General features: G+C 37.4%; 1 protein-coding gene and 1 pseudogene across 2 annotated transcripts; one reads left to right on the top strand and one right to left on the bottom strand.

The window, feature by feature from the left end:
* Positions 1–189: 189 nt before the first annotated feature.
* On the bottom strand, positions 190–23,548 carry LOC132107963 (vacuolar protein sorting-associated protein 53 homolog). 2 transcript variants are annotated; one of them, XM_059514342.1, is made up of 22 exons: positions 23,386–23,548; positions 22,456–22,536; positions 22,173–22,222; positions 22,002–22,068; positions 17,733–17,819; positions 16,637–16,752; positions 16,440–16,559; positions 14,201–14,279; positions 13,948–14,091; positions 13,726–13,868; positions 12,539–12,680; positions 12,334–12,420; positions 11,123–11,217; positions 9,757–9,999; positions 9,232–9,379; positions 9,064–9,146; positions 8,875–8,953; positions 8,149–8,297; positions 7,985–8,054; positions 7,765–7,902; positions 2,490–2,594; positions 190–1,591 (listed from the first exon to the last, which is right to left on the bottom strand). In XM_059514342.1, exons 1-22 carry the CDS (start codon positions 23,470–23,472, stop codon positions 1,418–1,420), a joined length of 2,487 nt encoding a protein of 828 aa, XP_059370325.1. In that variant the 5' UTR covers positions 23,473–23,548; the 3' UTR covers positions 190–1,417. The 2 variants fall into 2 exon arrangements, with proteins under 2 accessions (XP_059370325.1, XP_059370324.1); XM_059514341.1 differs by having other exon boundaries at positions 12,334–12,423; positions 23,386–23,547.
* A 92-nt stretch (positions 23,549–23,640) lies between these two features.
* Positions 23,641–26,542, top strand: LOC132107965 (solute carrier family 35 member F2-like; annotated as a pseudogene).
* Positions 26,543–26,997: the final 455 nt, after the last annotated feature.

Below are 26,997 nucleotides of genomic sequence, written 5' to 3'. Positions count from 1 at the left end.
GCCAATTAGAGAGAGTCAGGAGGCCCTCCCTTTAAACACAGGCCAGCTTCACCAACATTAGAGAGCAAAAAAAAAAAATTCACAAATCAGTCAAGAAAAAATGAAAACTAAACTATCTATCCATCAGTCAGTCAGTCCGTCCATTCATATCATACATAATGTCAAAAACAACAGTTTGGTCAAAGGCGATACAGTCAACACATTTTTATTGACAAGAATTTATATCTGCAGTTGATATTAAAAAGATGCTGTCCTATTCACAGATGGCAGGAATGTTTTCATTTTAAGCAATCAAAAGTATAAATCACAGCAGAAATGAATGCAAATAATATTGCATTACAGTAGCCCATCCCACACATAAATCATACATTCATTGCAAACACTTTAGGTTTGACGTGCACTGCTGTTGAAGCCTTTTAACAAGTGCAAAGCCATGTGCAAATAATAAACAATTATGAAAGAGAGGGTGATGATGGATAAATGATTAAGATTACAGTAAACCGATTCCAGAGTTAAGTTAAAGGACTATAAAATAAGTTATGTTGAATAACAGACAAAAACAATTACTTCCTTTACACAAGCAGATGACGCACAGTAAAGGAATGTATCCTCAGTGTGCACACTAATATTTCTGCATTCCAATAATCTCCCATGAACTACAGTTATTGTTCGCAGGGAAAATGTGTCTACCATGGGAAAGCGTGGGTGGTAAATATTTCTTCCTTACAGCTCCTGTAGGATTAAAACATCTACAATATGTTTTTTTTTTTCACCTCAGCCTGGGAAAGTATTTCAAAACCGAAAACAACTGGTTTGTCATTTCAGCAGGAGACAGGAAATCCCAAGCTCCTCTGAGACCTCACTCTCTTACTCCACAAGCACCTTTACCCAGAGCAACAGCCAAGTTCCACACAGCCGTTTACGGTTATAGTGAGGGGACAAATACAAAAACATTGGCTTTAAATCATCTTGATGTTGAAATTCCCAGTACAGAAGACTTTTGTGCCAGATTAGCAGCAGGTTACTTTTCTGAGCCACACTGCCCTCTGTTCTGCTTTAAGTGCAAGCATATTTCAGAGAAATGTGCAAAGTAAATGACACTGTGGGTATTAGTGTTGTAAAGTGGAGGAAGGGGGGGGTCAGGTGGATGGCAAAATGACTCATACATGCCAGTAATGTGTTGAGGTTCAGGAAAGGACTTGAATTATAAGAGTCATAGTAATGCAAGTCATAAAAGCCACAAAGTTAAACCATGATCTGTCAGAGAACATAAATACATACAGAAGACATAGCAGTACTATTTACACACCATTTTCGGCATGTTAAAACTGGAGTGCAGACATGCTGTCAGGCAGTACTGAATATCCAGACAGAGCGCTCACATTAGTATATTGATGGGAATAAAGTTCCTTCTGATTTATTGAATCCTCTTTTTGATGAGCTTTTCCAGTTTGCGGATACGGGAAGATTCTTGTTCAGGGGTGGGGGCGCTGAAGGTCAATGATGGGCCACCGTCTGGTCCTGATGGTGGATTAGGCAACCTCTGTCTGAACAGCTCCAGCATGGTGCTCTGCTCACTCCGTTTCAGGCCCTAAAGATTGAGAGGGAAAACTTTTTACCAATGAATTTCAATGATGATATGTGATAATTGGATAAGGTGTTTTTAAAAGTCATTTTGATTCTAGAATGAATCAATTAGACCTGACTCAAATCAACAGAATGATTTGCTCACAAATTGGACATATAGTTTATTCACCAAATTCTAAATTAAAAATTAAAGATATACACACACACAATATTTTAATACTGTATTATTTATCTGAAATGGAAAGCTTTTGTAACATTATACATCATTGTTCAAAAGTACAGGGTCAGGAAGGAGTTCTTTTTATTTTTGGATAGAAATTAAAACTTTTATTCCGCAAGGAAGCATTAAATTAATCCAAAGTGATGGAAAAGATATGTATAATGTTACAAAAGCTTTCTATATCTGCTAAATGTTGTTCTTTTGAACTTGGTATTTATCAAAAATAAATAAAATTGTTTTTACACAACTTTCCAACATTGATAATGCTTCTTGTAAATCAGTTAATCAAAATGATAATGATTTCTAAAGGATAATGGGACACTGAAGACTGGAGTAATGATGCTGAAACTTCAGCTTTGCATCACAGAAATAAATTCAGTTTTTAAAATATATTCAAACAGAAACATATATACAACCATTTTCAGAGTTTTTTTTAATTGAAAAAAGGAAATTCAGAAGAGCCATTTTTAAAATAGGAAAAATCTTTTGAGTAGTAGTGTGTCATATATATATATATATATATATATATATATATATATATATATATATATATATATATATATATTAGTGCAATCTTGAGATCTTAAATAGATACAAGTATGTATCTTTATTTATATATGCATATGGTGTGATCTCATGAAACAGGAGGACGATATCCCTGATGCAAATAAAACAGACTCACTTTCATATCTAGTATCTTCTGGAAAGTCTCAGGATTGCTGTCAGCAAGGAGCTTGATGTAGTTGTCCACAAACACCAGGCATGGCTCGTGAGGGGCCATGACCACCTGAGAGGTGAGAAGAAACAAGTCAGCTAAACTCCAGCTGGGTTCTGCAAACTCTCAAAAATGAAACATTACCACATGAGACCCACCGCTCGGAGAACAGCAGACAACAAAACAGTGATCTGATAGATCAGTGGTTCCCAACCTTTTTCCTTGGGGCCCCCCCATGTACATATTTAACAATCCATGACCCCCCCCCATATATATATATATATATATATTAGTGCTGGGAAAAAATTAATTGCATCCAAAATAAAAGTTTGTGTTTGCATAATATATATGTGTGTACTGTGTATAATTATTTTGTATATATAAATACACACATATGCATGTATATATTTAATATTTTTATTTATTTATATATAAATTATTTATATTTATATATAATATAAATTATGTATAAATGTATATACAGTATATATATGCAAAAAAAAAAAATTAATACATGCATATGCGTGTATTTATATACAAAATAATTAAAACAGTTCACACACATATATTATGCAAACACAAACTTTTATTTTGGATGCGATTAATTTTTTTCCCAGCACTAATATATATATTGTAACAGGGTGTAACGGTTCACAAAATTCACGGTTCGGTTCGATACGATACACTTGTGTCACGGTACGGTTCAGTACATTTTTGATACAGCAAAAAGAAAGAAATGCCAGAGAAATTTCCCTGATTTTTTTTTTTTAATATTAAAACTAACATAAAAAAGTGTGATATTTTTTACTTTGAGTAATTCTGGAGCTGTAATTGATTCTTCTTATGAGCATATAAAACAAATATAATATAATATAAAACAAACAGCTTCTTGGAAAAAATTAAATATTGTAGTATTTATAAACCAAGGTTTATTTTATTTCAGATTAACATTTGAGGGCAGCAATTGTATTCATAATGTCAAAATAAAACCGACGTAATGTTACTTGAAGGCATTATAGCCTACTATTCCTGCCAAACTTTCATGGTTGCCGTTAGTGTTACTACAGTAAATCCATGGTGAATGTTGCAGATCTGGACACTGGATAGTTCATTCACGACACAATGTTTCTTCCTGGTTTCCATGCGCTGTTTGTTCCGTTAATAACGGAGAAATGTGAATGTTTCTCTCTAGATCTCGCAGCGATGTTATTACTTCTGTGACAAATTCAAATACTTTCTTTACTGGATCTCTTATTAGCGCTGTGTAGTAACAGCGTCGCATGATAACGATCGGCTCTCGCTGCACTGGTCCAAACTGATAAACGGTCCGTCAACCACACAATAACGAGCAGTTTCGTTCCGCTTGGATTATGTTTGCCAATTGATGTTGGGCACTGTTGTGGTCGCGCCGGCATCTCTTACATTATGAGCGCGCTTGCCACGCGCAACGCGCAACGCGCCTACATTTGAAATAACGAAATTGTAATTGAAATCGGCATTATTAGCATATGATTTTTTTAAAAACTTTGAAAAAATATTTTTATATAATATTATTAGTAGAACACTTTATGCATCTTTATTCACCTCAAAGCATATCCGCCCCCCCCCCCCCCCCCTGTGAACTCTGGCGCCCCCGACCCCAGGTTGGGAACCAATGTGATTGTTAAAAATAGACACTTTTTTGGTTTTTGTCTTTGTTTAGTGTTTTATCTGTGTAATTACTCTATGCTTGAATGAAGCTGAATTAGCCTCACCGGTAATTTTTTTTGTGGGGTATAATGAGAATCTCAATTGAGCAGTAAAAAGAGGTTAAATGGGGTACAGGCCTGCATTGTGAATCGGTTTCTTTTCCTCCAAGGGTGGGAGGGGAATTTTTTTAACTGTATATCTTGCAACTATTTAGTTTTGTAAGAGGGCAGAAGAACACATGGCTGACAGATACGACTGTGTGTGTGTGGGGCGGGGGGTGTATTTTAATCAGCATCCTGTGCAACATTTCCCTTTATACAATACCCATTATTCTTTCTTTTCCTTTTACTCTTAGTACCCGAAGGCATAAGCCAGGAAATGTGAATAAGGGTCAAAGCAAAGTGGGACACGGAACACTTTCGGATGGTCTTGAATTCTAAACGTTTCTTTCTTACCACAGAGTGATTTACTTAGCGACCGTCCTGGAGACTGGCCAAGGAAAAGCCTCGAGGAGGCTTGTTGTAGTTACCTTGTAAATGAGAAAGAAAGAACAGAGAAAACGAGAGGAGGGGGAGAAAGTCTGCCTTTCCGTTCATTTCCAAAAGAGCCACAATGGGGGGGTTGGAGTCAGACAGGCAAGAAAGAAAAAAAAGAAGACTGTGGAAAACAGCCACGTCTCACAGGCAGCAGCACGCTTGGCCCACGCTGCCTCCTTCAGCTTCACATCTCTCTGAGGTTTAGGCCTTAGGATGGGCAGGAACCCGTTACCCGCCAAAGAAAGAGAGAAAAAGTGAAGACATCTTTAACAGATTACTCTCCACGTTTACCCTGTAATGAGCGTCATGTGGACAGCCAAGCCACCACTAGCAACGAAGGTCCTATTTCACTCATAAATCACTTAACGGGTGTCACACTTCACTGATGTAATTCAGCAGCAATTAAGAAACAGCGATGACAAAGCGAGACTGAGGTGGCAAACGGCTGTGCTATTGTTATGAACACCAAAAATAACCCATGCTGATTTGCTGGGCCACATGGCAGCAGATGCCTTGATTTTGAGGAGTGTATTGAAGTATGAATGGCTCTTCCAGGAACCGCAGAGCAAAATGCTGATGAAGATGGAAGTAATTACCTGAGAGGCAACTGGGGCCCAACAAAGCCAATCATTAAATACTAAACAGATTTTAAAGAACCACTTTATGCAAGTCGATCAAGGCTGGGTTTCTTAAGCAGACCATGAATGTGTTTATCAAATTTGACTTGAATTTTCAAATTTGGCTGCTGAAGTTGTGGTCAGACCAATGAGGGCTTATTTAGAGAGGTATGGAGGACAAAGATAACTGAGAACTCTGCTATTAATGGGATAGTTCACCTAAAATCAATTACTCAACTATTAAACTTTCATTCATCTTTGAAACACAAATGAATATATTTTTAGGGTAACCTGAGAGGTTTCCTATTCCACCAATTAAAGTTTACTAATGAATCCAAATTAATGTATGCTTTTATTTACATATAAGTATTGATCAACGCATACATAAAGCTCATCAAAAATAGTAAACGGAAGCTGAAATGTGCTTGCACGATACACGAGAACCAAACTCATTTGTTTTTCTGTGTCATCAAGTACATTTTGAGATTCTGTGAGAACCAATGAGGTTTGTTCTTGACCATCAAGTAAATAGCCTTATTTATGGGTTTGAAAAACATGAGGGTAGAATTTTCATTTTTGGGGGAACCATACCTTTAAGTTGAATAGCTTTTTTAAAGCCAGTCCTGCTTCCTTAGCTATTTTCATGGTGAGCAACAAGTTGAAATACTATAAAAGAGAAAATCAAAAACCTATATAAAGTTGCTCTTGATAAAAACTTTTAAAAGAATTCAGGTTTGACTTTCTTTGAAAGTGTTGACAAAGTAATGTAATTTCCTAAGAGAACTTAAATCAGCACAATTTAATCAAATTTGTTTCATTGTTGATACTGACCTCTGGAAATAACAGCATGATCTATTTCTTTAAGACTTTTCAAAGTGTCCATGTATTTTATAGTGTTTTTCATCCTTTCTAAATGATCTTTGCATGATCTTGCACAATTAGAGCTGAACCCAGTATGAGCATTAGGAGGATTAAGGCTGAATTCCAGGCAGTTAAAAGACCAGAAGCAGGAAAGCCCCGGAGAGCCTAATAAAAGCTTGTGGAGCATGTGTAGGGCTGGAGATAGGGGTCAGGGAGAAGAAGGTGGGTCTGAAGATCAGGGGGTGGAAGATCCACCGAGGCACAAGCTATCCGTTCCTACTGTTGTATTTGATAGCTCAGACGTCCAACCAGAACATCAGTCTACGCTGCACATAATATTAAAGGGGACATTTCATGGAAAACAGGACTTTTCTTGTGCTTCTGAATTCATGGAGACATACTCTAATGTTCAAAACTAAATTTGTCAGCCTTCCCAGACCATTTATGAAAACTATTGACCTGTTGCTGTCTGTGTTTGCTTCGCTGTCTAAAGTACCGTAAAGATTAGGCAAATAGTCTGGTGATGTAGGACTGTGCGCGTTTCTCAATACCAAGTACACAAATTTCGGACTTGCATCCTCGGTAGTTCGGATTTCGCGAGTTCGACTCGGAAGTGTGAAGTCTGACGACGCCAGTCTGGTAATTCTGCAAATGGAACAGCAGTGTACTTGATAATGTCAGTCAGCCTGCCTTGGCTACTGCAATTTTCCTCAATGTATTTAGACTAAATATGATATCAAACACCACTGCCTCTTTTCGGTTTATTGCTTTAGCGCCACCTACTGTCAGAGAGTGAAGTTGCATTTCAGACAAATCATATACGAAAAACATTTTATGCAGCTTGAATGCTGCGGTCAAAAAAGCAAAAGGGGGACAACAAACAGTTGTGATCATGTCAAATAAAATTTTAAATCAACATTATATCTTAATATCATAAATTAAAATTAAATTTATGCATTTAGCAGACGCTTTTATCCAAAGCGACTTAGAGTGCATTCAGGCTATCAATTTTTACCTATCATGTGTTCCCGAGGAATCGAACCCCCAACCCTGCGCTTGATAGCGCAATGCTCTACCAATTGAGCTACAGGAACACTAATATAAATATATATAACACTATATATACTAATAGCTTTTTAATCTAATTTGTAGTAAGAGAAAAAGACTTCAATAAGAATTTTTTTTATAAAAAAAGTAGACAAGTATGAACTCCTCTGTGTGTTACAAGTCTATATGCACATAAGTAGATCTACTGCATGAGTTAGGATTTTTAAACTGTGGACGGCTAAAGGCTGCAGGCAGGAAAGCCAAGGCATGTGAGCACTTCCTGTCTCTCAGAGAGAGCTCATTAACCCAGATGCACACAGCTTAGTAAATAACTCCAACCGAGTGCTGCACCATGCAGAGCTTTATGAGCAGCTGATCATTAAAGCCTTTCCTGTATTGAGCTTCTCATCAGGGAGGCCCATTTAAAACAGAATTTGGTTCTGAGCGAATTCTCAAATGTTTAATGACCGACCGTGAATGCCATCTTCCCACCTTGAGGATCATCTCTGCTCGAGTCATTCCTTTAACCACTATTTTGGTGTAGCTGGCCGGGGCTTTACGGACCACCTGAGAGCCAATGGAAGGGAGGTCTAGAAGAACAGTCTTGAGGGAATGCGTGTCCAGGAGTAACTGTTCAGAAGAAAGAAAATAAGGTCATGTGTTCTGAAGGTCCATGAAACCCAAACATCCTAGTGTCTGAATCTCTACCTACCTGCTCTGCTCCAACCATGCTGATTGGCTTACACCTGAACAGGTGGTTGATGAACTTTGGAATGAAGGAGCTGAAACAAATGGGTAAAACAGTCGGAGTTTAGCAAACACTGGGTTTTGAAAGAGCTTTTGTTGCACTGATTAGTGAGTGGCTGCGCTACTGACTTGGTGAATTTAACGCAGAACTGGGTGAAGTATTTCCGGGTGGAGGCCAGGCTGTCTCTAATGATGGGCACATTTTGTTTGATGTGCATGATTACAGAGGTCACATACGGGCTTTGGTCTCCCACATGTTCCACACTCTGCCACGGCATCTGTACAAACATACACAAAGTCAACTTCAAGGCTAGTATAAATCCTGAAGACACTCTCAAACGTTACTGCCAACTAAAACTATTCAAATCTGAAATAAGTTGAAATAAAAAGAAATGTAAATATTATATGAAAAACAAAATGAAAACTAGAAGAAATAAAAAAAAAAAACATTACATTATACTGACACACTAAAATTATTAAACGGACCTGTAAGCTAAAATAAAAATTAAGGCTGAACAGAATCATAAAAAAATAATAAAAATGATAAAAGCACATAGCAAAATTACTGAAACTTAAGCTGAAATTAAAATAAAAGCTGAAAATATACAAATAAATGACATTGCAACATTCTAAAGTAAAAAATATGGAAATGGATAATCATTTTGAGATTTGCTAAAGATTACATTCAATAGTGTTAGTAAATTAGTGTTTTTATAGATTAAGTGAGTTTTAGATAAAAGCAAATGTTATTTAAAAATTCCCATTCAATTAAACATCCAATATCAGCAGGTATGATAAATGAAACTATAAAAAACTGAATATCGTTGGATAACTGCTTTGGTTCTGATATAGTACCTTGCTCATCGCTGTGAGGGCTGGATCACATGCAGCATCCAGGTCCTGAACCAAGAGCTGGATACTGTTTGAGATAACCCTGCCAAACAGAGAGATTCTTGGGAAAATTACTTACCTACTAGTAATTAATTTCCTTGAGCTAGTATGTTTTTACTTAGCATTGAGGGCCAATTAGTGTGACGTAATTACGTGCTAAAGGTGTCCATCTCCCCAGTTAAGTTGATTCTTTCCATTAGGGTCTTGTCCACCTTCTCCTTGAGCTTCTCCTCCAGCTGTGGACATGATATAGGACATTTGCATCATTAAAAAAAAACTATTCATTTGTACCATGTGAATGAAGCATGTGTGGTGGGTGACCTGTTGTGTGGTAGCCAGGCAGTATTCGGCTGTGCTTAAGATGCTGCAAATAAGACACAACTCTTCCATTGTGAACTTGGCCACTTCTGATCCCTCTTTCTCCTTCAGCAGGCTGCTGATGGTTAGACCACCACTACTGGTGCTGGTCCTGCATGCAAACAAGCACAAACATAGTTACCAAACAACCCCAACTCAACCCTCCGGCCCTCCCGCTAAAAGAAACACAAGAAAGACTGCATGGAAACCACAAGACAGCTTCTCCAAAACAAAGATCTTTTTTGAAACTCCCAAAGACAATACGTGGTAAACCACACAAGGCGATGGGTGGGGATTTTTCTTCCTTTGAAGAATGGCAGAGAGAAACCCCACAAATGCGACCACACAGAGACGACCACTCGCTCTCCTCTCCAGCATCACCACAGCATAACACGCCAAATAAAATCCCCAGTGACTAGGAGGAATAAACTTTAACTATCAAAAAGGGAGAAAGACAGAAAAAAGGACCAGTCAGGTGGCTCAACTCACTTTGGTAGGTTCCCAGAGAGGATCTTCCATGCATACTCGCGCAGATATTTCTGGAAGATCGTGGTCAGAGCAATCATGGGCTCTCCGGTGCTTAATTGTGAGCACTGGACCATACACTTCTTGTAGTACACGAAGAGATCTGCACAGCTGGGGAGCACAGCGCCTCCTTCATCTGTACCTGATTTAGGGGGACCCTGTGCCCGGAAATCAGCAACAAAACGGTTGATCAGCTCGCCAAGATTTCTAAGACAGAAAACAAAAGGATAAATGATAGTAGGCCTAGATGGTTTTTGCATACTTTAGCCGCATTTCCTGCACTATTAAGAGCTAAGATCTGCATAATTCTTTGAAAAACAAAAGTAATAGAACGTAAAAAAAAAAAAAAAAACAGGAATTTAATTGGTCATTTTATTTTTTATTAATGAATTTTTACATCTGTGGTCATTTATTTATGTATCTTATTATCAAAGACACCTGGATGGGTTAAGTTCTAGATGTTTTAAATGTGTTCAGTACTGCTTAGCTTCAACATAAAAACTAATTTGCAAAACATTTCCAAGGTTGACATTTTTGGGGCAATAAAGAAATAAAATAAAATTTAAAAATAATAAAATAAATATCTACAAAGTTCTTGGGGGACCCATTTGAAGGACACTTTTTTTTGGAAAAAATTAAATAAAATAGAATAAAAACTTAGAATTAGCATTGTCAAATTTGCAAAAATATTTAAAAAACAAAGTGAAAGCTAATGGCACATCTAACTATGACTGAAATCTAAATGTATTAAACTTGCTTTGAACAGCAATGTATTGTCAGGTCAGTAAATAGGCCATCTCTCAGCACTGAGTAATCAGATAGATGCTAACCCCAAGAGAAGAATGTGGACACTCATGCCAGGCAGGTCAGTGTGAACTGGTATAATGCAAGCCATTGTTAACAGAAAGGTCATTCTGCTTTAGGCAGTGCCAACAGAGTGTTACATGGGTCAGAGAAGGGCCTTTACAAGAAGCCCTTTGCTTGGTAGCCTCATGGGTTTAGAGAGAGGGTAAGCAGCACAACGAGAGGTAAAGAACAAGAAAAGGCAAGTAAAGAATGAAATCAGCTGCTGTTTTTTATACTGTCTGCAGCATGTGTGGTTAACGGCTAATAGGAACCATTTTTGCTTCAGTGGTGAGGCGGAGAGAGTCAGACAAGGGAACTACTTAAGGGGTGGGGGGTGGCACAAGAAATGGAAGATCACAAACCAAGTGCATCAAAAATGGGGGTTGGTGAGGAGGACCCTTAAATGACCCTGAGATGAATGGACTTCTTATTGTGTGACATATTTGATATGACTGTGCACAATGTTAAATGACATTCCACTCACTTATCCTGCGACTCGATGTAAACGTAGAGATGAGGCTCAAAGCACTTGGACACAATGCCGTGGAAGGGGTTGTCTGGGGCCTTCGGCTTCTTTAGCTGGAAACAGTCAAATATTTCTGAATAAGTGTGCCATTGTTACTTTAGTATCATTTAAATTTTTATTTATTTAATGTTTTTATTTAATGGATGTTGGTTTATGGTTTTATAGTTTCATTTTGTTTCATTTTAAAATAATTTTGTTGATTTTGTTATTTTTATTAAATGTTGTTTTGCTTTGTTTAAATAGTTTTATATATAGACATTTAATAATTTAATATGTATTCATCAGTTTTAGTTTTGCATAGTTTTAGTTATTTTACTTCAAGTTAAACAAACAAAATGGAAATTGCTACCTTGGCAACTAGATTAAATTAAATAAGCATACAAAATAACGTTGATTAAAATGTTTTTTTATAACTTTTATAACTTGTATTTATTACTTACTTACAATTAAACAAAAATTATATAAGATCACAGAAAATACTAAAAATAAATTTTATAAAATAATATGAAAAAATACATACATTTATATATTATAATATAGCATGTATATTTTTTGTTTATTTTTATAATGTAGCCCTTAAGTTTAAGTATATATTTATGTATTTTTTTTAATGATGTATTGTTTATTTCATTTCAAGCAATGAAAATGCTTTTTCTGGTTTTAGTTTTACTTAACAATAACAACCCTAACTTGTGCTACAGTGGCACCAGTATAACGGAGAAAGTGGAAGGAAATTCTATTGCGAAACACCACAGTGATAACGGTGAACTTCTGAGGAACCCAAATCACCAGAAATGTTCTTACAACACCTGATACTGAGAACATCATTGCCAATTTGAAGATAAAACTAAATAAGTATGCAATAACTGAGCCAAAGTCAAGCTGTTATATTAAAGTATATGTTAAGAGTTTGATAAATAGAAGGCAAATAAAGACTTGTAAACATGATTGTTTTCATAACACATCAATTGCAGAGAATATGCGCCTGATCCGGGCCATAGTTCAGATGAGTCAAATCAAACTACATTAGAAAGAAATGTAAATTGCATGTTGGAATGGCACCAAATGCGGTATCAGTTTCTATCAGAAGATGGGTGGAGTAGACTGCATATGATACAAATGTGGTCATTCTTGCATAACAGAGCGCAAATAAAGATAAGCAGCCTCACTCTATCCAAATCTTCATCCTTTTCTGATCCGTTGTCCTCGTCTTCCAAAAAAGGGTTTGTTGGTTCTAAAGGCGTCTCAGGTTTTTTCTGCTGAGAAAGCAAAGGAAACACAGACAAACATCACACAAGAGCAAGATTACCAGCATGTTCACACTCCAGTAAAATCCTTTTGTGTTCCCCTGTAAACAGGCAAGCATGGTCTCACCCCAGGCCCGTCGTTTAAAGTGCTGCCCGAGAAGCGCTTAGCCAGCAGTCCCTCGAAATTGGTGGTCCTCTGAATAGCGAAGAGCAAAAGCTTGACCTCGATCTCCCTGGCACGGGTTCGCATCAGCTTGGCCAGCTCGGTTCTGATGAGCAAATGAAACACAGACATAGACAAGGTTGTGAGCGAAACCTAATGTGCCAAGTAGGACTGAGTCTTCAGGTCAATGATTTTATAGGCCAGTGTGTGCAGATGCCGGCTTTGGCTGTTCAAAAAAACCACAGTGGATCAGTGTTGTATTCAAAAGCCAAGATCCAGTTACTGTCAGCTTAAAGAATCGTTTTGTGAGAAGATAATAAGCCTACGAAGGAAGAAGACGATGATGTGGTAGATCCATTCTTACATAAAGCTTTGTCAAAAAAAGAGGATTACAGCGGACCTCAAATGTTCTTTCCAGGCACGGAGGGTTTTGTAATGACTCTCTCGAGAGGAATTCGACTATAGACAACACGCATACACACACATAGCGCTTGCTTTAGACTGTCAATACCACTACTGAAATCCCAGACATGTAACCAGTTCCTTTCCATCTAATCATTCATGCCATACTGCGCAGAGTTATGTCTTTCGCTAAATCTTGCCATATTTGTGTGCTGCCTAATGTCTAGTCTTCCAAGCTAACCACTAAATGCACATGTAAACCCCAGGTGTATTTTCTCTATAGGGTATTGGAGATAATGAGGATTTATGCTACACTCACATCATGTCAGAATTACCGTAATTACAAGAACTGCTCATGTCTACAGACTCAAAAATGATTTGTTTCTATGGCAGCACTCATTACGCCAAAATGTGTCCATGTCTGGCTTTGTTATTGAAGACAGCAAAGTACAGAATCACTATAAATGCTACAACTAGGAATTCCCTTTTTTAAACTTTAAAGAACAAAAAAATAGAGGATTTGTTTCTCTTGTTTTAAATGTAGAGCTAGCAATATACACTTCTTACATGATTACATGAATTTCTTACATGAAAAATCTGAATAAACATGAATCATTTTATTAATAGCTGACATTCTATCTCACGATATTTGCATAAAAATGTGGATGGAAATCTGACTAATGACATCACAGATATCACAGGTCAACCTTATGTGAATGCAGCATTAATGTGAGGTGTTTGATCAGTACCTGGTGATATGACAGAACTCTACAGCGATGCGTTCGGTCATGCACCACTCCTCCGGGAACATTCGCCCAAATTTCTCTTCATAGTCCACAAGTTGACGCTTGATCCATGCATAGCGCCGATCTATCTTGTCGAGCCACGCCACCTGTACTCAGAACACAGACTGTAAGTCAGATAGTATAGCACAATTTCAGCATGTACAGGACACACAAGGTTTCAGTTACATCCTGGTTTTCTTGAAAGAGTACTAAGTATTCTGAAAGGTGCTGCCTGATGAACTTTTTGATGATTTCCTGCTTAATCCGAGGATCCAGGACATTCGCCACCAAGCAGGCATCTCTGAGAACAATGCTAGGACCTCCAGATTTCTGTAAATATCAAATTAAATGTGTCCCAGGAATGATACAGAGAGTTACTATGCACTAATACTGAGAGGCGATTACTTATGATCTTTTCATCAGAGCACTGCATCTGTACCTTTGACCCCTGGGCAGGAAAAGACTCATCGAAGTCAGCCAGTATCTGCGTGCCAAGCTCGCTCTGTGCAGCTTTAACTCTGAGGAGGAGCAAAACAGATGGGTGAGTGTTTACAAGACACCTGGTGGTCTCAGGATTCCCTGGTGTCCAGCGAGTTTTAAAAGCAATAAATTCATGATACCAAAATGTTGGAATCTAGAGCAGTACAAATGAAATTTTACAATACCAATTCCATTAGAACAAATATTCTCTGTATTAACATATATGGGCTACTACTGAACACACTAACTAAATTAAGAATATATATATTTAATTAAACACATTTCATTAAAAGTTTAAAAATGACATTTAAGTATTTCTTGGTTTTTTCCAAGTAAGAATGAAAGTAAACAGTCATTTGCAATGAGACCGAGAAATGAAGATTAAGACGGAGCAATGAATACAATAAATTGAGGGCAGATTTCCCTTTTCTTGTAGATATTGTTTGCTTAATATTAATGACAATGGCAGGCCTATTACATTCACACTGCAAGGCCTAATGCACAGATCCCATATTTTAAGAAACATTTTGTTTATTCATCTTTACATTCATAGACCAGCTGCATTTACTTCGTCAAAACAGGCAATTTGACCAAGCCATGCCAGCTGACTACAAAGCCTTCCTTGCCCAGCATGTACTGTAGAAAAACTGGTATATTTACCACTTCTTTTTTTACATTTAACTAAATACTACGGTAAATACAAGTACTTTTGGCATCCCTAGTCATGGTCTAACCCTATGTACCAGTCTCTATAGGGAATAGCTAACCTACTAACTAGATCTCTTTAAATGATCTTAGAAGAACTGTCACTGGGAAAATAAATGGAACAGAGTCAGAAATATTAGCAGCTACTTGTAAGAAAACAGATGCAAATTCTAATTGTATTAACTAATAAGGACAAACTGTACTTTGGACCAAAGTCTCAGCGATCTAAGAGGCAGTGTAAAGCAAGCCCCAGTCCTGTCAAAAGGGTTTGGATGAACCACGACTTGATTAGAAGATGCTCTTTTCATTTCTGGATTATTTGCTGGCGCAAGCGGACTCAACACAAGTGCCATCCAAAATAAACAAGATACTTAGAGGGAGAGTGAGTGAAAGAGAGACGGAGACACATGCGCTTGCCAGTCAGACACCGGTCTTCGATGTGGCACATGGCTGCCAATTTGCTCTCTCACCAGCTCCATTAAGACTTCGACAGGGTCTGAACTGCAGCACATCCATCAGCTGCCGCCCCTGATCAAACATCACTGCCCCTCCTCAAAACCAACCAGACATCTCCATTTAGGGACAGTCGGGCTCAGAACGAAAGCATCTCAGCTTCTCCGTATTTGGCATGCACTAATATTAAGCATCACAAAAATCCATTTAGACATCACAAGAATTTCCTCAAGACTTCATATGTGGTAAGCTTGTGTAGTTCAAAACAACATGGCTAAAATCAGTCCATCTGATCACCAAAGGGGGGCTAATATTATTTACATTGTAAATTCCTAAGCACAATCCCCACCCTCATCAAATATAATCTCTTTCTACACCACAAAAGAAACAGACAGGAAAAAAACAGAGTCACACAGCGGTCAGAAACCACTGATGTACTTTGGCAAACTTAAATGCTGTTTTAACAAAACACTGGATTCGCTTGACGTACAAATGCATGCTCAACCAAACAAACTCTCATCATCACTCAAGAACGGCGTTTAACATATGAGGTCCGTCTGTGAGAGGTCTTACGAACCAAAGGGGTAAACCTGACTACAGGGGCATTGAAAAGGAACTGCGGATGCATGCTTTTCCAGAGAAACATTTAGAACCTGGAACAATCAGGGGAATCATTTTTCCACATCAAACACACACTTCCTTGCCATCTGCTTATGAAACAACAGCTTTATCAGAGCATCCAACATAAACAAGCAAAGGGAAGTGCAGAATCATAGAGACCGGAGCCTCATTTCTTTCCTAACAAAAAGCCTTGTCTCCAAGCCTGTAGGGGACATGGGCTGCACCACCCAAACCACAGAGAGCACCTCCTCTGGGAAAAGCCAAAAACAAAGAGCTGGGGAAAAATGTAAACAACGAGACACTGTGAAGCAAATTTCCTTCCTGTGCCGCATCTTCAGTAAACATAAACAGGATCTACAGACTCTCAGCACCATGATTTAGTCAAATAAACAGTGTGTGAGGGAGGTTTGTGTCCGTACCTCTCTGAGAGCTGGCGTATCTGGGGGATGCCCATGTATTTCTGGAAGTGCTCGAGGACGTTGACTACACCCTGAAGGAGATTGGCCACCTCTCCATACTGCCTTTTTCGAGTCATAGCTCTGGTGCAATAAGACAAGCTTTTAGCACACTGAGGAAATGGACTGATCATGGGAGAAGGGATGTTGAATAAACATACTCAAGTGAGTCCACACCGCCAGCCAGCATGTGCAGGTGATTGAGGGTGGTTATAGAGGTGGTCAGGTGGCGCTTCGCGTGGTCCAACTGCTTGATGTCCCGTGTGATCTCTTTCACCTGAAGCACATTTTTAGGTACATTAGAGATACACAGATATTACATTTTTTACTGATACTTATTATAACTGTATTGTATGATATTAAATTATATATTGTATAATACCGATCAAACATTTGGGGTTGGTAAGGTTTTTAATTTTTATGAAAAAAAGTCTCATGCTTACCATGCAATTATTATTGTTAAAACTGAAAATCACTGTTTTCTATTTTAATATACATTTTAAAATGTCATTTATTTTTGTGACGTTAAAGCTGAATTTTCAGCAGCCGTTATTCCAAAATCTTTTGTAACATTTAAATGTATTTATGGTCTTTATGATCAATTTAATGCATCGTTGCTTAATAAAAGTATTATTTATTTATTTTAAAAAAACAGCACTTTTGAACAGTGCATTATTATATTAAAATTTCATTTAAAAAATTACAAATAAATGGACAATATTAAAGATTATAATGTCACAGTAATATATTATACAGTGTAAAATGTAGATTCATTTAGAGATTTGCTAAAGATTATATTTATCAAGAACATTTATTATATATGTTGGGAAAGGCAATCTAAATAGAGGAAATAAACATGCACGTCAATTACTATTAATTCAATATGAAAACCTATTTATTATTAAAATTTATTCAATACTAAAAACATCTTAATATAAGCCAATAACCTATGTGGTACTAACACATCATGCATTCCTTCTTTATATCGCTTCACCATATTGAAGACACAGGGATAAAGCTTTGCTATTGTTCTCCTGCTTTCCTCTGATCTGCACTGCATTACATTCACAGATGGCCAGTGCATTACCTTGGGCTCAAAAAGAGCACTGTGGACAAAAACCACAGGATGTCACAGTTTCTCGTGCCTCGGTTACCCAGCCTATTAGGGTGGGTGGGTGGTGAATGGCTATTTACTCTGGGTCGACTTTCAGGCCTTAAATGACTAGGTTCCTGTCTGGAGGGCTTATTTTTACTCACCATTTGCTCCGATTTCTCCGCTTTGTCTTTGATGTCTTTGATTTTGCCAAAGAGTTGCTGGATGGCTTTCTGGGCCTCCTCCAGCGCCTGGAAGAGGAGACAAAAGATCTAAGATGACCCATACAGCACCGCGGTAGCGTTTTCTTACAGCTCGCTGTCAGTTCGCTGTTTTCTGTGAAACAGCAACCTGAAGTTCACTGGCTTGAGCTGAGTTTGTGTTGGGCTGGTTTCATCGCCTTCAAACTAGGCGATTAGAAAAACAGACACTCGATCTAAATCTTCCCAGCCACATCAAAAGCAATTAATAATGAACTCATATTTTATATTAAATACAGGCTGAATGATGTTTTAATGAACATGCTTCCTGCCTGGCCTCCTGACCTTCCAGCCACTATATTATTTTTAGCAGGAAGATCTCCGCACTTCACCAGGGTGGGGAACAAACCGCAGCGCCTGAGGAAACCAGTTTTTACTTGAAATTCTTGCAGGCCTAGACTACAGCAGCTGCAATGTTGGCCCTTCCACACGTTGCCCTACCTGATGCCACCACATCACAAGGCTCCTGGCTCGGCCCTGATGGGATCTGATCTTTCTGGCCACTCGAATGCACCTCCCACTGCAGCCACACGGCAAGTGTTTGGACTCTGACAATGCATAATTACTACTTCCTTCATGAGCAGCTGCAGCACTGGGTGAGTGGGAATACTGGCCATTGCCAGTGTATTTAGAGATGTGCCTGGGCTGAAAGCAGAGAGAGTTTGGCCGTGTCTTTTGCCTTGCTTCTTCACAGGCAAATGGAATGCTAACAGCCGGCACCAGCTGCCCCCTGGAATTTACCACTTTTACAAGCCTCCTCAAAACACAGAGATGCTTTGAGCCACACACACACACAAACACACACTGTGTTAACAGCAATGCATCGTCCTTTCTATGAAAGGATTCTTCAAATTGCATCGTTGACTTAACAGCTCAGAAAAAGAAGCATAACCCATGTGTTAACTGGGATGCATCTAGTTTAAAGGGGCCAAGTTGTTGTAGTGTATCCAGAACTGATTTCTGAAGGTTAGAAAGATGGACTGCTTGTTGGAGGACAGTCCCAGGGTTTCCTTCTTATACTGCTGATCAGGAGAACGGGAAAGAGGTTTATTTGGATCTGGTAGGAAGGAGAGCAGCTGCTACGCATGTGGACTCTATTTGCAGTTTCAGGATGCCCCCCCCCCCCCCCCCCAGATGGTTTAGGCAGGCCACAGACTATAGGACGACATGGATGCTGGGATGCCTGCTTCATTTCCCTGTAGTGTTGTGACTCCACTGAAGAAAATGTAGAAGTGTTGAGAAAGAAACGTGTTGGTCATTAGGACAGTTTAATAGATGCTGACAGGCAGGAATGAGACTGTGTGATTATTTCCTCAGTGATTATGTCGTCAATCATGTACAGCATTTCACATATACATTATTGGTAATTATACTGTATGTAATTATTTCCAAAATGCTGAAAATATTATGAAGAACAGCGCCTGGCTTTAATCCCTCTATTTAACCCTCAGAGCTACAATTTTCATTGTTTTGCAATATATCAAGCATGTTGTGTCTATCACTTTTTATTTCATCCATTATTAAAGTCAACTTTATTACTCCACTCTGCTTTTGTAATGTTTGCAATACAGGGTTAAAAAAAAAGTCTAGGCATTAAATCAATAAAACAAGTGTTGGGTTTTTCTTTTATTTTAAGAAATGACTAAAACAACTCCAAAGGGACAGACAGGGATTGGTCTATAATGACTGATAGAAAACCACATATGCAATAAACTTTCCATCCTGTGTTTAGATTAAATATTTATACTACATTCTTGGGGAGGCTCCTTCTCAGCATTCCTAATAAGCAGCTCCAGATGCCAAAAAATACATGAGACATCCTGATCCCAACTGGCTCCCTGACAGCTATAAACCTTCCATCTGAATGCTCCATCTGGCAACAACAACATGGCAAACTTTTTATAGGGAACTTTCTGCAGCATTGAGGAAAATAATGTATATTAGCACAAACCCTGCATGTGACAAAGAGGAAGGCAAAGCTTGGGTTGTCCTCAATTAATATGCACCAAATGCTTCGGCCCACTGTTTAATTTCCCATCCTGAATGCTATCACACATCTTAAAAGTTTCCCCACATTGCCAACTGCTTTTCCAATTCAGAAAATATTTCTAAATACATTGTTGTCAGTTGACAATAGTCTAGAATAGTACTTTCCACACACTGTAAATGTTCTGATAAGAACCGCAAAATGTTGTTTAGAAAAGTTGGGCAAAGACACTAAATATATTTTTTCCTAGTAAACAGAACAAAGTGTGGAGACCAGCTAGTTATTATACTAAATCCACATCAGAGAAAACCATAAAAACCATTACTTGAAATAAAATAAACAGAAACTTTAAATATTTTTCAAAATTCTAATTATTTCAGCTAGTTTACTCATTTTCATTTTGTTTATCTTTACTAGATGCACTAAAATAACTCAAATTAAAGCTGAAATAAAATTAACACTACATAGACATTTAAAAAAAACGCTTAGAAATGACAAAAAAAAAAAATGTAAACCCTGCGTTTCAGTAGGTTTTATGAAGGTAAATTTAAGATTTTAATACTATGCCAAAAATGTAAAGGAATAAATCGAAGGGAACATAATACGTCAATATATTCTCTAAATATAAATGTCTAGAGAGCAGACAATGGCTTCTACTAGCAACACTTCAAAGTTTCAACAATTTCCAACAGATCTCCCATTCATTTTACAAAACTGAACATCTTAAGCCCCTAAAATAGCTTCCAACCACTAGAATATGGAAATAACTTTCACTGCATCTTATGATCACACTGCAAAAAAAGAGAATTTTCCTCAGTATTTGAATCTGAACATGTAATGAATTTATGAGTAAAACAACTTAAATTTGTATTTTTTTAGGAATGTTTAAAAAAAGACAAACATACGGAGGATGATATTCAGTTATTGTAGTGCATGCATCATTTAATGCAATGAATAAGACACTTTGCTCTGATTTAAGACCTTTTTGAGAAACTTTATAAAATGAAAACTAAAAAGTATCTCAATGATACAAAAACGACTAGGATCTACACAGCAGGCATACAATAACAATACCAGAGAGGAGTTTGGGTCTTTAAACTGGGTGAACATCTGTGTTGTGACTGTCTCAGATACTATTTATCAGGCCCTTCAGCCAAACTTCAAAGAACCCTGACTCAGTCGCAAATAAGATGCCCAATGACCAATTCTAACTTTAGCATTTTCTGTCCCACAGGGGAGAAAGTGAATATACTTGGCTAAGACAAACACATCCGTCCACCTCCTCCACACAGCTAGAAATGTCATCAAGCAGACCCCTGGGATCCCGTTCCAGACACGGATGTCTCCATCTCACTGATAAATACTGCACAGACTAAACAAAAAAGAAAAAAGAAGCTGCAGCGGGTCTTTCCAGTCCTCTCTCTCTCTGTCTCCACCATCACTCCCAGCCTCGAGCTACATGTGTAATCCACACTTCCCCGCCGCTCCATCTGCTGAAAGGATTTTTCCTCTGCTCTTTGGAAACAACTCCGAAGGTTACGGGCCGTGAGTCTTGTGGCCCAGCGTTTGCGGCGATCCATTCAGACACAACCAAATTCCACAAGCGGTGCATGCTGGGTAATTCAAGAACAGCAGAACCCACTCGCAGGTCTAAACCACGCTGCCTTTCTACATCTCAATAAAGGGGTCGCATTTCACCTCAGCCTGCCGTTCTGATTAAGAACGGATCTGTGTTGAATCAACATTTCCAGCCTGGTCCAAGAAATAGCAGGACACTAAACCACAATGTGGAATGGAATTGCTGCTGAGAACAGGGAAATTCAGAGTAAAGTGCGCCTTCCTTTCCAGGAAGAGACAGCACATGGGACTCTGAAGAGCCTTGGTCACTTCCAGAGATGTGAGACGGAAGAGATGCACAAGACAACCATAGTGTCATAGTGCCATAGTGTAGGTCTTTTTGTCCACACAATGAAAGTCAGTGTTGTTTGACCTTTATTGTCCTTTTATTTGACCAAAAACTGTTGAAATATCCTCCAAAATATCTTGTGTTCCACAGAAGAAAGAAAGTTGTAAAATGAAAGTTGCTAATCAACATGTCTATTATTAACATTAGCTGTTTATTAGTACTTATAAAGCAGATATATATAATGTTGATGACATTATGAATGAGTAACCAGAGGACTCACCTGTCTGCCATCTTGCCCCACATTAGTCTGTCCCCTCACTACTGTCCTGATGTTGTCATCCAACCGTCTGATTAAAACAATTATTTACAATACCAAATTAATTACTGAAAACCTAAAGAACCTCCATATATCCATGCAGACCCTGTCAGGGTCTAAATAATAAAAACTCACCTTATTTTAAGTCGAATGTTATTCACCACGTCATCTATATTTGCCAAAGACTACAAAAATAAAAACAAAAAAAATCATAACCATAATAAAATCTAGATTCTTTTAATGATCAACATCTTATTAGTCACTTCTTCATGTTTGGAGAACATAATGCCCTCTAGTGGCAAAAAAAATGAACATTCAATAGAACAGAATTTCTGTAGTAATGTAAAGAAACTTTTGGTCACTTGCATCAATAAGGGTGACCTAAACACATTGCTCAAATATTCTAACTCAGACTCACCTGTTCTGTCGGAAACAATGTATTAATGTATTCAACAGCATTGAAGTCGGCTCGATCCAAAGGGTCTTGGCTGGGGAAAACCTAAAACAAACGAGCAGATAACGTATGAAATAGCCAAGACCAGAAAAACAGGCTCTGCTGAATGAGGACCAGGTGGCCACAAAATATCTAAAGATGTTCTGGGAGTCAGAAGTGACCAAAAAGCTTTTCAACACTGCAATCTGTTCAGGTGGCACCTTAACAAATAGATTAAGAGATCCAGCTTGATTTCTAATCTAATGCTGGATTCAGTGGAGATAGCAGAAGAATGAATATGGCTTGACTAACCATTATAATATTAAATAATTCTGCACGTGCAATGTTGATGTTTTAGTCATACTTTTTTCCAAACTGTACATCTACTCAGTATGCATTCGTGGACTAATAGTCAGTTTAACTATATAAATATGTTTACGCAATAACTCTTTTAGAGATAAAACCCTTTCAGAGGTTTTTAATATGTCTAGACTATCAGCAAGCCCTTGGTATAAACATAAGCTAAATTTTCTTAGCATTTTATTCTAACGTAACAGGAGTCCATTTTACGATTCTTAAATTGCATTACAGTGCAAATTATTTATTTTATTCATCTTTTACATGCAGAAATCCCTGGTTGTGTCAAGGTGTCTCTTGACACCTGTCTTTAAATAACAAGCTAGCAATGACGAATCTGCGTTTGCTGGTCTGGCGTTTTAAAACTAAAGTCAGTTTTGACAACAGCTATCCACGTAAACTAATACGTAACATGATAAATAAACCAGACTTGACTGAAACTGTGAGCATTAATGAGGATGTATAAAACTGCATCTCTGGAGAAGACAGCAGCTGACAGCTTGTATGATCTCTCTGACACTGCATTAAAAACAGAAACAACGCCAATTCATCAGTTACCTGCTCAATGGCCAGCTGCACTTCTGGAGTAAGGTGTAATATCGCCTCCAAATCTTCCACAAACTCTAATTCTTCATCCTCCATCATTGTGAACAGTAAACAGTCGTTTTATTTCCGTGCTGACGTGAATCCTTCTTTACCGGTGTCGATGCTCAGAAAAAAAAAAATATGATTCATTAGCGCCATCTGTGGCGCTGGAGACTCAACACAAAACACTCCGTAAGAGCAGTTGAGGTTAATCATTCTCACTTTTGAATGACTGCATTACAGCTGCTGGACTGCTTTATTATCCCGGTTTTGATGATCCTGTCCTGGTTCTTCCTGAAGACCCGCTATAGGATCATTCACTTTGTAGCTGTATGTATATGTCTGGCTGGGGTGGGAGCCATGGTGTGAGCGGATATCATTGCTGGCCAAGACCAGGGGTCTTGTGAGAAGCAATCTGGAACTAGAACATACATACATACACAGATACATATACACACATATATATATGTAATGTAAGTCAAACGATGACCATTATTCATTCCTGTATCAACAACAACAAGTGACATTCTCCTCGGTGATGGTCTGGTTCTAGTCAGTGCCACTCTGTATGCCATCTCTAATGTGTGCCAGGAATACACGGTGAAGAATCTGAGCAGGGTGGAGTTTCTGGGCATGGCCGGCCTCTTTGGTTCAATCATCAGTGCAATACAACAGTAAGATTTGTTCAGAAATCACCAGAAAAGTAGACCTGTTCCTAAACGTCAGCGCCACACTGTAAAAAAATTACAGTGAATTCAACGGTAAAAGACTGTAAAAATGCTACAGTAAAAACCTGTTAAATGGTTAACGGTAAATTCACCTACTATACAAAGTGAAAAACTTTATTGGACTTACAGTAGTATACTGTTTTGGAAGTGGAAAAAAGACCATATAATTTACAGTAAATAATCATAAATTGACATTCTCAGAATTCCCTGCGTTAAATTTCAAATTTTAGGGGTTTTTTTCTTTCTTTTTTTTTTTTTTTAATAACTATGTTTTTTCTTAGTTCTTATTAGTTTTGTATATTAGGGTTGTATGTGACACCTAGACTAATGTTGTTAAAATGAATGTTTATCGCATTATTTCAGTTTCATGTGTGTTACCATGATGGTGTTTAGTGTTTGTGTGAATGACACTTTGCCCCTTCTATATATTTTAATATTTAAAAGCTGCATTTGGTGGTTATCAGAGTATTACAAAGGTACAAAACAGATTTCATTACTTCAGTAGGGTTGGTAGATTAACATCATTTTAGTTAATGAAATTACAGTATTTAACTGTAAATTTAAGTTTAATCCATAAAACCTAAAATGTTGCTACTGTATTTTTTTACGGTAATATTCTGGCATCCGCAGCTGTTGTTTTTTACCGTAAAAAATTTTTTTGTGTGTATGTGCACATCATCTGCACGGTTTTATATTGTCACCTACAGAGGGATTCTCGAACATAACGAAGTGTCTAAAAGTCAGTGGACATGGGAATTTGGTAAAGTGCGGCGATGCAAAATGAAAATCCGTTTCCGTTATGTCAATGTCATCATCTGAGGTTTGATTTTTCGCCTCTCTCTTCAGCTCTTATCCTGGCTGGATATGCGCTCTGCATGTATGGCTTCTATAGCTTCATGCCTGTGGTGATAAAGACGAGCAGTACCACAGCGGTCAATCTTTCCTTACTCACTGGAGACCTCATCACCCTGTTTTGTGGGCTCTTTTTTTCCAGTACACTGTGAGTAAAATACTTAATTGAGACTTATGCATTTCATATTACATAATTATTTATAAATATAATTTTTTTTTTTATGTAATTTGGTTATTTGCAAGAAACATTTCTTAATACTATCGATATTAAAAACAGTTGTGCTGCTTAATATTTTTGTGGAAACCACATTTTGTTTAGGATTCTTTAATGAATAGAATGTTCAAAACTGATTTATTTGAACTCTTTCTCTCTTTTTTTAGACAATAATGTATTTAACTTTTAATCAATTTAATTGATACTTGCTGAATAAAAGTATTAAATTCTTTCCAAAAACAAAAGATCTTATGGCCTCACACTCTTGAACGTTAGTGTCTATATAAGAGAAATAAATTAAACAATAAAAAAAAAATTGCAAGCTGTTAAAACAAACAACTAAAAAAAAGAATAGGTGCCTAACATTTGATTAAAGTATAATAAAAATAGTCTAAAAAAAACTTTTTTTGACCACCTTTTATGTTAATCAATAATAACCAAAAAATAACAAAATAAATGTTGTGTAGAAATAACAAGAAGTAAATAATATATAGGTTTTTTGCTGATGGTCTCTTTAATCCTGACATTCAGAATTATGATAAATGGCAGTAGTATCGGTGTCCTTGTATTCTTATCTCAGATATTCTGGGTCATTGTGACATGGAGCTTTATATTTCTTTAATGTGTTAAGGTTTTTTGGGTCTCCTGAGTCCTCAGCTTACTCTTTGACCTTCCTCAAAAAAGAAGAGATCTTATAATTAATTTATATACTGAATTTGCAGTCAAGCCTCATGTGACTCAAACTGTTTTTATATTTAGATTAACTTCTTAGTATTTTATTTTGTACAAACGATCCATCAATGTTGAATAAGGTATTTCAGTCCATATTCACCTCATTTGCTCTTCTTCAGTTCTCAGGACTGTATATTGTGTCACTGGTGGCGATCCTCATTGGTTTCATCATGTTTAACACCGTCCCTACGCTGAACCGAGCTCTTGCCCCGTCATCTGACGAGGAAGGTTGTGACAATCACGCCGCTGAGTTTGATAAGGACAGCACTCAAGGCTGTGTGGATGAGATAACCCATGCACAAGCAGAACAAGATCAAATCAAGAGCCAAGTGAATGGAAGACAGTCAAAGTGTGTCGTCATAAACAGTGTTAAAATGTAGTTTTGTTAACTGTATGGTAAAACAGACCAGAACTTTTTATAGTTTTTTTGTCATTATATTTTACTAGTGGTTTATGTTGACAAAGCAAATTAATAAACTGCATTTTTATCTGGTGTGAGAGTAACTTGTATGAGAATATGACGTATAAGTTCTTATCTTATGACATTTTGTGTGTTTAAACAAATACATTCTATCACTGTTGGCAAACTGATATTAAAGGGCATGTGGCTTTGTGGATTCCACTGTTGTCACTTTAAACTATTTGTTGTATAGAGAAGTCAGAGATGTTTTTGCAATCATCAGATCTGTGTTCATGCAAAGAGTTGGCGTTGTCTTATTTAATGGTCCTATATTATCTCTAGTATTGCATGTCCCATAAAATATATTTTTGATCTTACATTGAAAAACACAGCAAAAAAGTACAGTTAAAAATAAGCATTTAATAACAATACATATTTACAGTGATATCCAATGCAAGATCAAATATAATACTAAATATAATACTTAGAGTTTAAGTTTAAAGAAGCAGCCACCACCAAATGCATAATTTATTCATTTATTTTAAATTAATTTATGGTGGGCTTCAAGGAATAGTTCAACCAAAAATGAAAATATGTCATTGATTACTCACCCTCATGTCATTCCAAACCTGCAAGGCCTTTGTTCATCTTCATACAAT

This window comes from Carassius carassius, chromosome 28, assembly GCF_963082965.1.
Source record: "Carassius carassius chromosome 28, fCarCar2.1, whole genome shotgun sequence".
Lineage (NCBI taxonomy): Eukaryota > Metazoa > Chordata > Actinopteri > Cypriniformes > Cyprinidae > Carassius > Carassius carassius.
This window is presented reverse-complemented; position numbering and strand designations above follow the sequence as displayed.

Coding starts and splice junctions, on each gene's coding strand:
- LOC132107963 (XM_059514341.1), bottom strand. CDS start 23,472: ATGATGGAGGATGAAGAATTAGAGTTTGTGGAAGATTTGGAGGCGATA. Junction 22,537..23,385: donor TGCAGCTGGCCATTGAGCAG/GTAACTGATGAA, acceptor CGTTTGTTTTAG/GTTTTCCCCAGCCAAGACCC. Junction 17,820..22,001: donor TGGGGCAAGATGGCAGACAG/GTGAGTCCTCTG, acceptor CTCCTCTTCCAG/GCGCTGGAGGAGGCCCAGAA.